General features: G+C 28.8%; 1 protein-coding gene across 1 annotated transcript; it reads left to right on the top strand.

Moving 5' to 3' along the window:
* Window positions 1-1541: 1541 nt before the first annotated feature.
* On the top strand, window positions 1542-6469 carry LOC101513219 (protein neprosin-like). Its single transcript, XM_004509605.1, has 7 exons — window positions 1542-1745; window positions 3325-3411; window positions 3527-3739; window positions 4163-4327; window positions 4654-4707; window positions 5044-5190; window positions 6092-6469. The coding sequence occupies exons 1-7, from the start codon at window positions 1542-1544 to the stop codon at window positions 6467-6469; spliced, it is 1248 nt and encodes a 415-aa protein (XP_004509662.1).
* The last annotated feature ends 10797 nt before the right edge of the window (window positions 6470-17266 follow it).

Raw genomic sequence — 17266 nt, 5'->3', positions numbered from 1 at the left:
TGTAATTTGTATTTTACTTATTTATTTTGAAATGACTTTTGTATGAAAACCATATAAGTACTAGTAGGTTTTTAGAATTAAATCAAGTAATTATACTTAATTCAAGCTTATTGAGATTGCACTATGAAGTAAAGAAGTTAAAGTGTTCCTTTTGATTTTTGAGAAACATGATATCCTAAATTAAAGATTAAAGTTTTTATTTTCTTGGAAACATATTATTATTTATCCGCTGTAAATTTTATAGAAATATGATATAAATTATTATATATATTATTTTGGGGTTTAGGGTGTCACACCACATACACATAGAGATAAAAATTTGATATCATATAGGCCAATAAAAATTAACACTTTAACATATATAACAATAAAATTCACACTCCAACTAATATACATAATAAGAGTTAAATTTTGTTTATCTTACGTCGCATAAAATTTCATACTTTACTACATAAGAGTCAAATATCAAATTCAATCTCACAAAAAATGGGGTTTTATTAGTCTACATTTATTTCTTTTGAAGTACAAGTAATCACGATTATTTATTTCATGTCATTCAAACAAGGAAAATAAGTAATAAGCTTTTGATGCCGAAAAAGAGGAGGTGATGGTGATGGTGGCTAGGATTTTGGTTTTATTTATAAAAGGGTTTGTGAAATAGGGTTCGTAGTAGCGGCTAGGGTTTCAGTATTTTTTTCTTAGTATTGGGCCTAAATGAGGAATCGAAAGGAGACAATATTATTGTTGTTGTTGTTGTTATTATTATTATTAAATAAAACCAACTATTACGAGAATTAATTTTGTTAACACAATTTCATTAATAACGTATTACTAATATTTCAAAACTAATATTTATAAAAAGTAATTTAAGTAATTACTATTTTAAAATACATTAATAACAGAAACTCTGATATTCACAATATTAAGTACAATTATTATTATACTAATCCACACACTAACACAACGCCTATTTATTATAAATATTGATTAATTAACAACATGTTTTGTTTTTGTCAGAAAAAATAAACAACAAGCATATATATACATATATATATATATATATTTATTTATATTTGAACAAAAAATGTGTTAGTTTTATAAAAGAGAAAAAAAAAACCCTTAATTATATTTTTTGGAATAAATCATTTGAATTAAGTTTATATAAATGTAAATGTAAATAAAAGGAGTATATTTGATGAAATCCTCTATTTGGCTTTTGACTAGTTGACCTGACCCAAAGAAATTGTTCTCGCATACAACATATAAGTTAATAATTAACACTAAATTTAAATTCCAAATATTAATTAAGGTGTATTTATTGTTTTCTTTGTCTTATTTTGACCAATTTTTTGTTTTATTTATTACTTAAAAAATCAAGTATTAAGGAATTCTAAATTTTTAATATGTTGATTATTTCATTTTTAATTTGGTATTTTATTACTCAGTGTTTAATTATATTCTTTTTATGATATATATATATATACACTGACACACATAATAAAGAACTCAAAAGATAAACACTCACACACATAATACTAAACATGGATTTTAGCTTCCCAAATTTCTTCCACCTCCTACATATTCTTCTCTTTATTACTTTGGTTTGTCCTGTTTATTCTTCCAATACACGTTTCCACCAATTTGCCAATCAAACTTCTGAACAAGAGAACACATTTCACAAGTTGAGGAAGCAGATAGCAAATCGTCTTCAAAAACTCAACAAACCTGCTGTTAAAACAATTTATGTATGTTATATAAATTTTAAAATTTTCATAATATAGTGTGTTTGGACGAAAGAATTCTTTTAGAAAATATAATTTTAGAGGGTATTTCAAATTCTTCAATGTAAATTCTTATGTTTTGATGATAAATTTAGATAATTTTTCGGACCAAAAAAAATGTTTTTGATAACTTTCATACTGAAGTGTTTTTATGATGTCTTTTATCAAAAGTAAATTTAGAAAATTTCAAATATCATATAAAGACAAAGAATTTAAAATTCCTTTGGAATCTTCAAATTTGGTCATTATAACTCTTTTAAATTTTGCAAATTGATTCCTATATGTTTAAGAGGTTTAATGGGCATTCGTAAATCGTTTTACACTCATTGCCTACATAAACCGTTGATTTGCAAGTTACTTTAGGATGGTAGTTATCAATCATGAGATGGGAGGATAGAATCAAGGGTAGTTATTAAATGTTAATGTGAAATTAATTTACACTAACAATGTATTGTCCATTTTCTATGCTTAAAAGTTTAACATAAAAGTCATTGTTTATTTTAAAAAATTTCAAATTGGTCCCTATATTTCTTAAAATTTGTAACATGGTCTCTGAAAATTTTTAAAAAGTGAAGTTTGGTCCCTAAGTATTTTTAAGTTGCATAATGGTCCCTATTTTTTTTTCATATATTACAAGTATATTTCTCGACTGTTTGAAATTTCAAATTTAACACTACTATTTTATAATATCATTTTTTTAAAAATACATTTGGGATTGCTTTTCATTATATTGAATAAATATTTGTCCCAAAACATATCAGATGTATAAAAATAGCTCAACAAATTAATTTAGAAATGAAATAATTTCAATGAACACATTTTTAATTGACTAGATTTATTCTAATATTCATAAAATTTCCAATTACTCCAACATGTTTGGATGTGGGAAATTTAATTACTAGAGGGTAATTCAAATTCTTCAAAATAAATTATCTTGTTTATAAAAAATTGGAACATTTATTAATATGAACATATTTTATGAGATATTTTATCAAAATTAAATTTAGATAATTTCAAATAAAATCTAAAATATAAGAATTTGAATTTGCCTCCTAACCTTATAATTTGATTTTCTAAGTGGTCCATGTATTTTTTTTTTCTTTAAAAATTGTAAGTTTGTGTTGATATATTTCAAATTTTACATTTTAGTTTCTATAAATTTACAGATTTTTGCAAATAGATCCCTATAATTTCTTAAACTTCGGTATTTAGTTCTTACAAACTTTTGATAATTTCTCAAACTTTCAAATTGTCAAATATGACATATATTTTTAAAATTGCCAATTGGCACATATTTTGTTGGATAATATTTTTACCTTAAACTTTTTAAGCTTATAAAAATGAGTCAATTTTGAATAATCAATTTCTCTATTCAAACAAAAAGGTACATATGAATGAAATTAAATTGAAGCATTTCAATTGTTCATAATTTTAAATTCTCTATAGCTTTTAATTACTTCATCCAAACAACTTAAGTTTCGATGTCTAACTTATACGCTCGTGTTTGTGTTTATATAATTGGTACATATGTTCATTTTTGCAGAGTCCTGACGGTGATATCATTGATTGTGTTCTGTTTCACAAACAACCAGCATTTGATCATCCTTTATTGAAAGGACATAAACTATCGGTATTTTTTTGTTAATTTACATAAGCAACATTGAGAAAAAGAAAATAGTAGCTAATTAAATTTTAAACTTTCAACTTTATAATTGAGAATTTTTCTTGTATTTTTGTATATATAGGATCCTCCAGAAAGGCCAATAGGATATAACAAAGCAGATATTTTGAATAAAGACTTTCAATTGTGGAGCTCATCAGGTGAATCATGTCCTGAAGGAACAATTCCAATCATAAGAACTACAGAAGAGGACATATTAAGAACTAGTTCTCCTGATAGATACGGACAAAAATCAATTAACAGCAGTTTATCGAACCCCCCAAGTGAGGTTCACGAGGTATGCCATCACAAGAAACATAAAAAAAATTACTATCAAATTATTTCTTATTTTTCCCTATAATGTTTTGCGTTTTTTTTTATTCTTATGTAAATGTAAGAGATAATCAAACAAGTTAATAGAAACCGATAATGGAAATTGATAAAGCAAACACAGGGTAGTTGAGTATTTAAATTATTCATATGAATGATTAAGTTCGGACATATATAGCATATAGTTTAAAAAATGTTTCTTTTTTGTATTTTATTTAACGGTTTTCTATTAGTCTGAAATTAAACATATATAGTATCAGTCCTCATCGTTCTCATTTTCATCTATAAGTAATAAACATAACACAAACATTAATCTGAATTGTTCCGTAAATCTTATGGTATTTTGAAAATAAAATAACAAAGATTTTTATTATTGCTCCACACTTTACAGTATGTAAATGGAGTAACGAGAGGGGGGGAATACTATGGAGCACAAGGAGACTTTAACGTGTGGACCCCACATGTGGAAGGTAAAAATGAATTCAGCGTGTCCCAAATGTGGGTCTTCGCAGGTACATATGGAAAAGATTTGAACTCCATTGAAGTTGGTTGGGCGGTATGTTTTTTACTCTCATTCATTACTTTAGCTTAATCAAATCATTCATTTGCACATTTTTTTTTTGTTCTAATATTTTTTTTATTGTATAAAGATTATGTAAATCAATTATAAATAATTTTTGACATAGTCAAAAAATTTATTTTTCATAATTTTATGATTTTTGAAGATATAAAATTTTATTTTTATTTTTTTAACATAAAAAATTTACTTGATAATGTATCGAAATCAAACTATTTTTTATTTATTTTTGAAAATCTATACAATTTGAATTCAACTAAATAATTTTTAGTCATTCAAGCTAAGTTCGAATAATTTTTGTGCAGGTGTTTCCAAGTTTATTTGGTGATGACCGCACTAGATTATTTATTTATTGGACGGTATGTAAATAGATTGAAGTAAAGTATCTATATTGATTGATGTACTTATAATTACTATAAATACAAAGAAAAAAATATTAGATTGAGAGTCGTGCATGCGGTACTAATTAGAAAGAGCCATTGAAAAATATAATTAATACTTTATCCAATTTTAATTATAAGAAATATGTAATGTATTTTTTTTGAGATTAGACTGAATAGATTTGAACTTTTTTAATATTTAAGACCACATAGAGTATCACCTAAAGAATTGAAATTTTCAGTTATCTTAAAACGTGGTTTTACAATTCGATCAATATATGAATTACTATAATTTATATTTTCTTCAAATTACAGGCTGATGCATATCAAAATACTGGGTGCTACAATTTAAAATGTTCAGGCTTTATTCAAACTAACCACAGAGTTTTACTTGGAGGAACAATTTCTCCAATTTCTACGTATAACGGGCCCCAATATGATGTTACTTTATCAATCTGGAAGGTAATTTTATGTTCAAATTATCAAATTGACCTAAAAAGATTATGGATAATTAGATATTAATGTGTGAGATTTGACCACTAAAGTTAATCAAAAAAGTAAGTTTGGATACCAAAGTAAAAATTGTATAGATACAAGTCAAATTGGCAACTAAAGTTATACAAAGAAATTAAATTTGTTTGTGAAAATGAAAAAAAATTTGTATCACATTAATCATTTTAGTCACAATTTATTGATTTGGACCGTAATATTGTGATCAAATTATTATGGACAGTTTGGTGATATTGTAAATAACACGTACTTTCTACCGATGAAATTTCTCAAAAGTTTAATATATTTGGTTATGTTAACTATAATAAAAATAATTTTTACAAAAACCAATAATGGAAAATGAAGAAGCATTGGCAGGTTATAAAAACATTTTAATAAATGATTTCCAAATTATGAGACCTACTTTCCCATAGGTACAAAAAAAATCTAAATGAATTTAGTTATCACTTAACTACTCTAACTCCCTTATCATTTACCACTTTTTAAGATTCTTTTTCTTATTTCATCTTTTGGTTCCCTATTATTGTTATTTTTGTGTAACCAGGTCATTTATCAAAAAATTTATTATCTCTATATTTTATTTATTTTGTTTCTCTATGTCATTCTTTCTTACTTTTTTTAACTAAAATTATTCTAATATTGAGCTCATCTCATATATTTTATTCATTCATTTTTTTATTATTTAATAAAATATTAATATTTTTCATATTTCAATTTTGGTACATTTGCTATCCGATTTTTGACCCATTCTTACCTACCTTACATGTTCTTTTTCTGATTATGGCTATGTTTAAATAACTTTGTCAAGAAACAAAAAGTTTCATCGAAGGTTTTCTTTAATTCGTTATTTTAGGATCCAAGGACTAATAATTGGTGGCTTCAAGCTGGATCCGGAATTTTAATTGGATACTGGCCAGTCTCTTTGTTCACACACTTAAAGGATCATGCAACTGCAGTTAATTTTGGTGGAGAAATAGTTAATACAAGATCAACAAACGCTCATACTTCCACCGGAATGGGTAGTGGACATTTTGCTGGGCAAGGATTTAGAAAAGCTGCATTCATTAAAAATATGGAAATTGTAGATTATAGTAACAACTTGAATCCAGTACAGAATCAAGAATATATAGTGCAGTTACCAAAATGTTATGATAGCAACCCAGGAATTACTAAATATTGGGGGAGATATTTTTTCTTTGGTGGACCTGGTAGGAATATTAATTGTCCCTAAGGGAACAAAACTAATTCTTTCAATAACACATGTATAATGGTTATTAATAACAATTAACTAATAATTTCCTCCTTTCCAATAAATTTTTAATTTATCTGCGCAAATTAAAGTTCTTATTTGTTCATTTTTTTTTTATGTAATGGTCATACATACATTGACAGTACCATGACCATTTTGGACTATTTGTCAATGTATCTATGAGAAATGGATACCTATGATAAAACAATTGATCTTGATGAACACGTTGAGAACATGGATACCAACCTAAACTACTACAAGCACGAGGACCCATAAAATACAAAATATTTGTCTTCGCCGTAAAAGATGGGGCAAGGACTTGGTTGAAAAGTCTAGGACCCGACTCAATTGCTTAACGGATAGAACTCAACCACCAGTTCATGTTATATTTCACAACCATGAGAAAATAACCCAAATAGGAGGCCACCTTTGGGTAGATCAACAAGGGAATGTACTAGCTACTAAAAGGCTACATACAAAGCTCCATAAGGAATCAATGGTAGTGAAAATTATGGAAATTAAAATAAAGATGTATCTCCTTGATCGTGTTTTACTCATGTTGTGACAAAATCTTTAATTTGTCTACAACATAATCAGCATCACAATAGCCAATTAACTTGTACTCAGTTGAAAACTTATAAAATAAACCAATGTTAGAAGTACCTTTCAAGTATCTAAGGATCCTCTTAAAAACAGTTAAGTGGGATTCCCTTGGATCAGCCTAAAACCTGGAGCGCACACACACACTAAATAGAATATCTGGTTTAGAAACAATAAGATATAGAAGTGACCCAATCATTCATCTCTACGTTTTCTGGTCAACCTTTTGGCCTGATTCATCTTTATCTAGTGACCAAGTAAGGTACATTAGTGTAGCAATAGGTTTGAAATCATTCATCTTTAACTTCTTGAGAAGCTTTTTATGTCTACTTGGTTTGATGAATATATACAACATTCTGACTTTGTTGAATTTGTATTCCTAATAAGAACTTCAGTTCTCCCATCATGCTCATTTGAAATTCATGATGCATTAACTTAGCAAATTCTTTACAAAGAGTGTCATTAGTAGATCCAAAATTAATATCATCAACATAAATTTAAACGATAAGAATATCATTTTCAATATTTTTCTTAACAAGATAGTGTCAACATACCCTCTTTCAAAATCATTTTTCAAGAGAAACGTACTAAGTTTGTAATAGCATACTTTAGAGGCTTGTTTCAGTATGTATAAAGTCTTTTTAAGTTTAAAGACATGATCTTAAAACTCAATATTTTCAAAATCAAAAGGTTATTTTACATACATTATTTCATAATAATTTCCTCCTTCCTAATAATTTTAAAAAAAAATTATTGAATAATCCATACGATGAAATTAAAGTTCTTATTTGTTCATTTATTTTTATTCAAAGGCCATACATTGATGGTACCATTACCACTTTGGACTACTTGTAAATCTCTACGAAGATGATATCAATTATACAATATGCCATTATTTTGCTTTAAGACATGGAAAGATCTGTTCTCCACGCTTTCTCTCATTGGAATACTCAAAAGTTTGAGGGGATTTTTTTCCATCTAACATTCTGGATAGGATCAACAATTATTTTATTCCAACACCACTGGAGAAGCCCGTAGAAATGGATGTATATAATAAATCCATTGATCTTGACGAACATATTGAGAACATGGATACCATCCTAAACTACTATAAGCACCAGACCGCATAAAGTGCAAAATATTAGTCATTATCATAAAAAATATGGCAAAAATATGGTTAAAAAGTCTAGGACCCGATTTAATCACTTCATCTTTGGGGATAACAAAGGTATGAGCTCAACCACCAGTTCATCTTGCATTTCACAACCATGTGGAATTAGCCCAAATCAGTGGCTACCTTTTGGGATAATTTGTGTATTTTATAGTCCAGTAATCTTAGGGCATGTTTAGGGAAGATTTTGAATAATGTTCTTGAAACCACCCATAAGTAATGTGTAAAAATTATTAGCCATCCTTATCACAGAAGCAAGAACATCTTTATCAAGGAATTTGTGAAGAAATGTTGAATTTACTATATACATAATTCACGAAAATGATTGTTGAAAGATCTTGAGAGCATTTGTATGTTATGAGGAACACTAAAAGGAAAGTACAATGAGAATATTACCATAAATTACCAACACTATTCATAGCCAAAAAAGGTGAATGAAAGATGGAAACACCGACTTGAAGCCTTGCACAAAAATTGAGAACATTCTAGACATGAAAGCATTATGAAATTTAGGACGTTCACTACTAAAATATAAGAAGTGTGGAAGTGTACTATTAAGTTTAAAACGGGTCAAGATACCTATTCTCTCTCCTACTTTCCAACCACTATTCACACATAAAATGACGATGTTTAAGATGAACACATTTTCCAGATGAGGAATTTATCTTGAAGATTATAAACTAACTTTTCTAGCTTGTCACATATCACTACAAGAAAACACTCATCTTGTGGCCAACTTATAAAATATTTTGTGGCTGAAAAAAACCCTCACAAATTACAGACCGAAAAAGCCTTCACAAATACTAAAATTCTAATTGGTTGTTTGAAAATTTCAGCAGGATTTTGTCGTAGTCTATACCCTCACAAAATCACAACGTTGAATCATTGTGAGGGCTTAGGCCACCACAAAATCACACTTTTATGAGGGCAAAAGCCACCATAAAGGCATTTGTTTATGACTGTAAATGTCGCCACAAAGGCTGTCGTTTTTTACTACATAGGCCGCCACAAAGGCCCAGTGTATCGTTGATACTTTTGGCTATTTTGATCGTCACAAAGGCAGTCATTTATGATTGCAAAGGCTCACATTACCGTTGGAACTTCTGGCCGCTTTGGCTGCCACAAAGGCCCAGTATTTTCCTATATATATCACTCTTCCTCTTATTTTTCGTTTCTACCTTCTCTCTAAATTTTCTATCTACCTTTTCTCTAAATTTTCTCTCCACCTTCTCTCTACAAATATTTTTTCTCCAACTTTTCTCTCTACCTTCAAAGTTGAATTTCGGGAAGTTTTTATTTTATGTTTTATTTTTTAATGTTATTTTTTATTTGAAGTTATTTATTTAATGAATATTATTTAAATTTTATTTTGGCAGTGGTGCTATTGTGTTTATTGCGAAGACTTGTTAGTTGTTTGTAAGCTTCAAGCCAGACACTACCTGACATCAAGTTAGTATGTAATGCATTTTAAATATAGATTAGTAATTTATATAATTATAATTATTATGTGGTTATAAAATATTTTTAGACTTAGTTTAGAATGTAGATTAATATATTATTTTTAAAATAGGGTATAATAATTTTTTTAAACTTTAATATTAGTAAGATTTGTTAAAAAAAAGTACTGGTTCTTCTAGTTGGTCTTTATCTTCTGATTTATCAGTTTCATCTAGTTCCTTTGAACCTACAATATCCTCAACTTGCTTTGACTTTTTAATGTCAAGTTGTTTGTCATAAAACTTAATATGTATTGACTTGATCATATTCATCTTGTGATGTTTTGTCAAGTTCCTCTGATTTTCTTGTATCCTCTAATTTGTTTAGTTCTTTTGGTTTGTCTTTATCTTCTGATTTATTAGTTTCTTTTGGGTCCTATAAACCTAGAATATCCTCAACTTGCTTTGACTTTTTAAGATCAAGTTGTTTGTCATCAAACATAACATGTATTGACTCCTCCACTATGTGAGAAATGTTGGGGATATTGTAGGTTATCTTTAGTATTTATAACATAGCATACACAACCAAACTGATGAAAGTAAGAAATGTTGGGCTTTTTAACTTTCAACAATTCATATGGGTCTTATTTAGAATAGGTCTGATACAAATTATGTTATGAATATAACATGAAGTGTTGACTGATTCTATCCAAAAGTGTTTACCAACATTTGTTTCGTACATCATATTGGGAGCCATTTCTTGAAGAATATGATTTTTTTTTCCACATCACCATTTTGTTGAGGTGTTCAAAGGGATGAGAAATCATGCAATATAGCACCCTCTTCACAAAATTGCTCAAATAGTTTTTTCTCAAACTCTTCACCATGATCACTACGGATAGTTACTATAGAGAATTTCCTCTCATTTTGCACTTGTTTGCAAAAGATAGTGAACACATTATGAGACCCATCCTTGTGTTTAAGGAACTTAACCCATGTTAATCGAGAGTAATCATCAACAATGATCAGTTCATACTTTTTACCATTCAACGAGGCAGTTTTAATTGGACCAAAAAAATCAAAATGCAGAAGCTCCAAAGGTCTGCTTGTGGAAACAATATTCTTTGATGCAAAAGAACTCTCAGTTTGTGTCCCTACTTGATAGGCCTCACAAAGGACTTCTGATTTGAACTTGATATTTGGAAAGCCTCTAACAAGTTGGAATTTGTTTAATTTTTAAATTAACCTCAAATTGGCATGGCCTAATATCTTGTGCCAAAACACTTGCTCATTGCTTACAAACACAAAAAGGTAGGTTTTATAAAGGTTCCCTTGTCTCTAGTCAGTAAATAGAACATAACAATCATTTTCACTTATAGCTCTACAAGACGTTTGATTGAAAAAAATATCATAACCATTATCACTTAATTGCCTTATCCTGAGTATGTTATGTTTTAGTCCCTTTACTAATAGTACATTATTTACAAAAGTTAAGGAATTTTTACCAATTGTGTCGTGTCCAATGATATGGGATTTCTACATTTCTCCAAAAGTCATTGAGCCTTCATTGATTAGAGTTAGATCTTGGAACATAGACTTTTCCCATGTCATATGTCTCGAGCATCCACTCTCAAGGTACCATGACTGGTGTTTCAACTTAGCTGTTGAGAACATCTACAACATAGACAATTTTATCTTTGGGTACCCACATTTGGTTGGGTCCTACATTGTTAGTCTTGAAAGGTTTCTTGTCTTTCCATGTGGTTAGCATACGACAAAATGTTTTAGAGTGACCTTCCTTAGAGCAAAAAATACTTGAATTATCATATGGAGTAAACTTAGGTCTAATTTCTTTTTCTTGAAATCGTATTCCTCTTTTTCCATTTCTACTAACACCATAAACCATATAGACAAGCTTACTTCATTCTAGACTATTAGCAAGAAGATTTTGAAAAGCAACTTCATATTTATCAAAATTAAATATGGAATTTTCTGTATGTTTTGAAAGCAAGATTATTTTTCAGAGTTAGATTTTCTATCTTAAGTTCAATAATATCAGTTTTTTGAGTATCAAATTTTGTAGTTAGATTTGCATTTACTTTCCTAAGGGATTTCAACTTTAGATAGATATTACGATTTTTATTTAAGAAATATTTTATAACTGTAATTAATTCAGAATGGATCAAATAAGAAAGTATCTTTATTTCTTCATCTACAGACTTACTTCCAAAGTCAGAATTAGAGTCAGCATTAGCCATCAGAGCAACATTTGCTTGTTCTCTAGCATCAGATGATTCCTCAGAGTCTTCTTATGTGGCCATTAGTACTTTCTTCTTGGACTTTGAATCTTTCCTCTAAACTTCCCTTTCTCCATATTTGGACATTCTGTCTTAACATGTCTAGGTTCATTTCATCCAAAGCATATGATGTTTTTCTTATCGTATTTTTCTTTCTTTCCTCTATTGGACTGCTTGGAACTTCCTGAGGGAAATATTTCCTCTTGTTGTGCAACATCCTTTAAATTCTTCTGGATATGAAGACAAGTTTCTCTCCCCCTGAATCTTCATTCTGATTCTCTAAATCATTATCCTCATATTTTAATTATACTTGCAAGACTTTCTTTTGCTTGGATTTCAAAGCCAGACTTGTGTTCTTCTTCTTGGGTTCATCTTCTTTAAGCTCAATTGCATGTGATTTAAGAGAGGTGATTAATTATTCCAATTTAAGGGCATTTAGATCCTTTGTTTCTTGGACAGTTGTGGTCTTGGGTCTTCATTTGCTGGGAAAACTCCTTAGGATCTTCTTTACATGATCAGTAGTTGTATAGCTTTTTTCAAGCACCTATAATCTTGAGAGCAAGGTCTAAAGTCTGGAAAAACATGGCTTCAATGTCTTCATCTTCCTTTATTTTGAAAAGCTTATATTTTGAAAAGCTTCTTGAACTTGTTTGATTCCTTCATATGTCAGAATTCGATTGTCACAGATGCTCTTTGTTGTCTCCTTGTTAGCGCATTTGTCAAACTCCTTGTAGGTGATAGCATTTATCATGAAGGTTCTTGACTTGTGATGCATCTTGTGCATTTTCTTTTTTTCAACATCTATCTATAACCTTGGAATCTCAATACCATCAATATTTTTTATGAGCATTGTAGCCATCTTTCACAAAGTCTAAGAGTTTTGGGTCTTGTAAAATAAAGAAATTCCTCAACATATCATACTAGTACTCTAATCGTTCTCCATCAAACAGAGGTGGCCAGTTGATGCTTCCTCTAGAGACTTCTTCACCAAACTCAAACATGTTGAAACCTTGGATTTTTCCTCAAACATTATAAAGTGTTCAACCTTGAGATGGAGCTCTAATACCAATTAAAAGTGAGCAAACACGAGAAGATGGGTTGAATTGTGTTTGTCTAATTTAAAACTCTTTTCTTAATTCTAATTCTGATTTGGTGACTAAATAATTTTACTAATTACAGGCAACAGTAAAACAGATAATGCAAATGTAAAAACAACACACGAGATTTTATCATAGTTCACCACCAACTTGGTAACTATATCATGTCCCCTCACACATAAGGATTTATTCACTAATTTAAAACCTTGAATTGCACAACACCTAACCCTACAAGTCAATCTTCTCAAAACAACCTAAACCTACATATTATAATAGGAAAACTACCCACTTGACCCTATAAGTCAAGTCTTCTCAATACAACCTTTCACTTGACCCTACAGATTGCTTGAGCCACACTAAAGGCGCTATCACGTTGGGTTACTATGAGTCTGAAACTTGTTTGGTTTTTCTTCTACTAAGAAGATTTGATACAATGATTTCCCCACACTACAACATTTAGATTATTTTACTTTGAACGAGAGTTTTGCTAGAACTTAAAAACTTAAACTCTGAATACTTAGAGAAATCGAGCGCTTGAAGTTTTTCTGAATAACTTTTAATTTTAGGATTTATGTTTTTTATTTTTTATTTTTTTGAGTTCTTTCTTCAGCTTTGATTGCAAATTATAGGAAAAATTAGGATTTCAATTTTGTCCCTTAGGGATTCGAAATCGTATCTCCTTTCCAACCTAGTCAACAATTATTTCTTCCAAATATAGTTCAGATTGATATGATTTTGATAATATGACTGTTTGGCAATTTCTTATTTCCCAATCTGATATAAGCAAATCTTCTATAAAGATATTGTGCTTATTTGTTCAGATTACGTCTACAACTTGACTCACTCGAGTTTTCCTTCATACGCTTGATTTGATTTGTGCGCAACAAATTTGGACTTGTTATTAGACCTTTAGAAGTAATGATACGGCTAAGTCCAATTCAGTATTTTGCTCAATCTATCAGAACCTTTCACTTTCCATCAAATTCGTTGACTTTTCTCCATTATAACCATTGACTTAATTGTTGGAGTCAGATGTTTTGTTGTTTGACTAACTCTGTTAGAGGCAAAACTGTGTGACTTAGAATTAGCAGCATGGACAACTTCACCTTTTTTTGTATTATAAGAGTCATCACAATGCAAAGGTTGCGTATTAAAGACATCATTCTGGAACATGTTCAAATTATAAGAGCTAGCAGAACATGAGCTTTAGAGCCAGGCTTGAACAATAGCTTTGAATTTCAGAGTCATGCATAAAGTAGAGTTCATCAGAGGCATTCAAAAATTATGTTCATCATAGGTCTGCAAAAATTTTGTTCATTAGAGGCATGCATAAATACTGTTCATTAGAGGCATGCAAAAATACTGTTCATCAGAAGCATGTAGAGGTATTGTTCATCAAAGGAAGCAAAAATAATATTCATTAGAGGCATGAAAAAATATTGTTCATCATAGGCATGCTAACACGAAACAAGTTTCAGTTTTCAGAGGCAAACATGCATAATTATAAGAGGTAAATCTTCGAAGGTAGATGTGCGCACACATCAACATGCGTGTTGTCTGAGTTTGACTTTGCTTCCTCTGATCGTTTCCTCGAGGTCATTTCCTCTGGTCATTTTATTTTGATTTCTTTTTATAATTCTTTGTTCCAACAATCTCTCATTTGCTTCTGATTTCTTCTTCTAATGTTGTTTCTTTTGATTTTCTTGTTGTAATTCCTACACACTTAATAAAGTCATTAGTGCAATTAGTGATTCTTATAAAATACATTTGTTAACATCAAAACCACACAGAAGAATTGTTCAAGGGACTGACGTAGTTCCAACAACTATTATATATAAATAAAACATAACATATAGATTTAGTAAGGAGTAACTTACTACTTTGGTTGAATGAAATGGAGAATATTTCAAATACATTATAAAATTCACTTACCTTCGCAAGCAATATCTATTAATAGTTTTACTCTTTAAAATTAATAGAGTTTAAAATCTATTACCAGTTACTCAACAAATTTTACTTAAATCAAACAAATAAAGCAATATTTAAATTATTTTCTACCATTAAGAATTAGTAACAAAACACATATTCGAAGTCATATGATACATAATCATTTAATATTTTTATTTTTAAAAAAGAAATTAAGAGGCAATGCTCGTAGTCATGCTTACTTATTACTCAACATAGCAATAACTTTAAATATTTAGATTCAAACATAGATAATTAAAAGACTTCTAGATGTCCAAAAAAAATTAAAAGACTTTAGCATAGCTAATAGAGTTGGAAAGTGTCCTCATGTCTTCCACTTCTTTCAACTTTGTTAAACTCTTTTTAATTTTATAAGTTATTTTTTAATTTTTCAATTTAATAAAATAATCAAAATAATATTTTAAGGAAGCATATGATAGCCACATAATCTAGTGATGATGAACTTAATTTACTCAACAGTCCAATACATTGAGTAACAAAAACATTAAAAAAAAAAAAATGTCAATCAGATGGAAAAATTTTAAATTGAGGGTTCAATAAGTGTGACTCATTGGAGTATTTGAAACAACACAACTTTTTCAAATAATATTGTAAATTGAACTTGACAATCGCTATGCTAGACACAAAAATATTGTATCAAGTTCACATAACTGTAGAACGAGAAACACTAGAGAGTGTTTACAATGTTGTACTCTCAGAAAATATTTCTCAGCACTAAGATAAGACAAGATTGAGAGCAAGATGTTAGTGCAACTGTGATTTTAGCTGCAATCTTCTAATTAATATTTTAATAACAAAAACAAACAAATGAAGAACAATTATCCCCTAATTGTATTTGCTAAAGGTGCAGATTAAGTTAGAAGATTAATGACTATCTATTTTAAGGTAGTATGAATTATGAGTAAATTAAAGATAATAATCTAAATATTTCTAACAAAAAGAATATTATCACCTAATAAACAATTAATTATGTTTTCAAATAGAGCAAATTATAATAATATGCGAGATACAATTCGAGTCAAAGGGTTAAAAGCAAAAAGAAATACAAGTCACTGTACTAGTAGCAAGGTCCTCTGATGAACAAGGAAAAATGAATCTACTAAACAAAGTTATCAATGAGTTTGAAGAAGCTGTAGAAGTCGTGTCAGAATCTAATGAGTGCGCCTCTAGTAAATTTGTTGAATACAAGAAACAATTTGAATGATCGTCTATGTAACAGCCCAAAATTTTCATATATATTATATATGTTTTTTTAGTAATTGCTATTGTTAAATTAATAATTATTCTATGTGTAAATAAATTAAATTAAATTTTATCACACTCTATTCTACCTAAATAATTATAACCTTCATTTTTATTTAATTGTTTTGGCATGACAATTACATGGGGACGATTTATGATGTGATTATTTCCTAAATGGACTATTGTGCATTTTTTTTATTTGATTAGTTTCGATAATCATGAAATTGATGTGTTAGATATGTTTGTTTTATTTTGTTATCTGTGAGTGGTATTCTTGTCTTGCTTGATTTATTTTATTTGATAAAATATTAGTTGAATTATTTAATTAAATTAGAATTTATAAAAGTTATATTGTTTGTTAGTTTAATTTGCGACCAAGTAAGTATTCTCATTAGGAGATATTGTAGAGTTAGTGAAATACAACTCGTATAAGTGTTTTGAAAATATTTTTGGTCCACCCTATAAAAAAAATATAGTGACTTGACTCATTCTTTTACTCTCCTTTATGACAAGATTTGATGATAATTCATGGTGTGTTCTTGGCATAATGTGCATTAACTAGTTTTTAACCTCTTTAATTTATTTTTTAAAGGAAGATTATAAATTTAATTATGAGTTATTTTGTGCAATTAAGAGAGGACAATAAAAAGACTATTATAATTTTTTGTATCTCATGCATTCCTCTCGCTTAAACTAATTAAAATTATTATTTTATTTTAATTATCTACAAAAATAATTCTATGCAATTTTTTGTTTCGTAACTATTAGTTAAAAAAATTAAAAGGGTGATGTCACACCCTCTAATTTATATATTCAATAAAAATGGGTGGTGTGACACCCTGCAATATATAGTGAACTCTATTAGTTAATCCTAATTAACTCGTACACATAAATATGATTTCAATTGCTTTTGCAACAACCTAATAAAATTAAAGAAATGGTAATTATTA

Source organism: Cicer arietinum, chromosome 7 (assembly GCF_000331145.2).
Source record: "Cicer arietinum cultivar CDC Frontier isolate Library 1 chromosome 7, Cicar.CDCFrontier_v2.0, whole genome shotgun sequence".
NCBI classification, from domain to species: domain Eukaryota; kingdom Viridiplantae; phylum Streptophyta; class Magnoliopsida; order Fabales; family Fabaceae; genus Cicer; species Cicer arietinum.
This window is presented reverse-complemented; position numbering and strand designations above follow the sequence as displayed.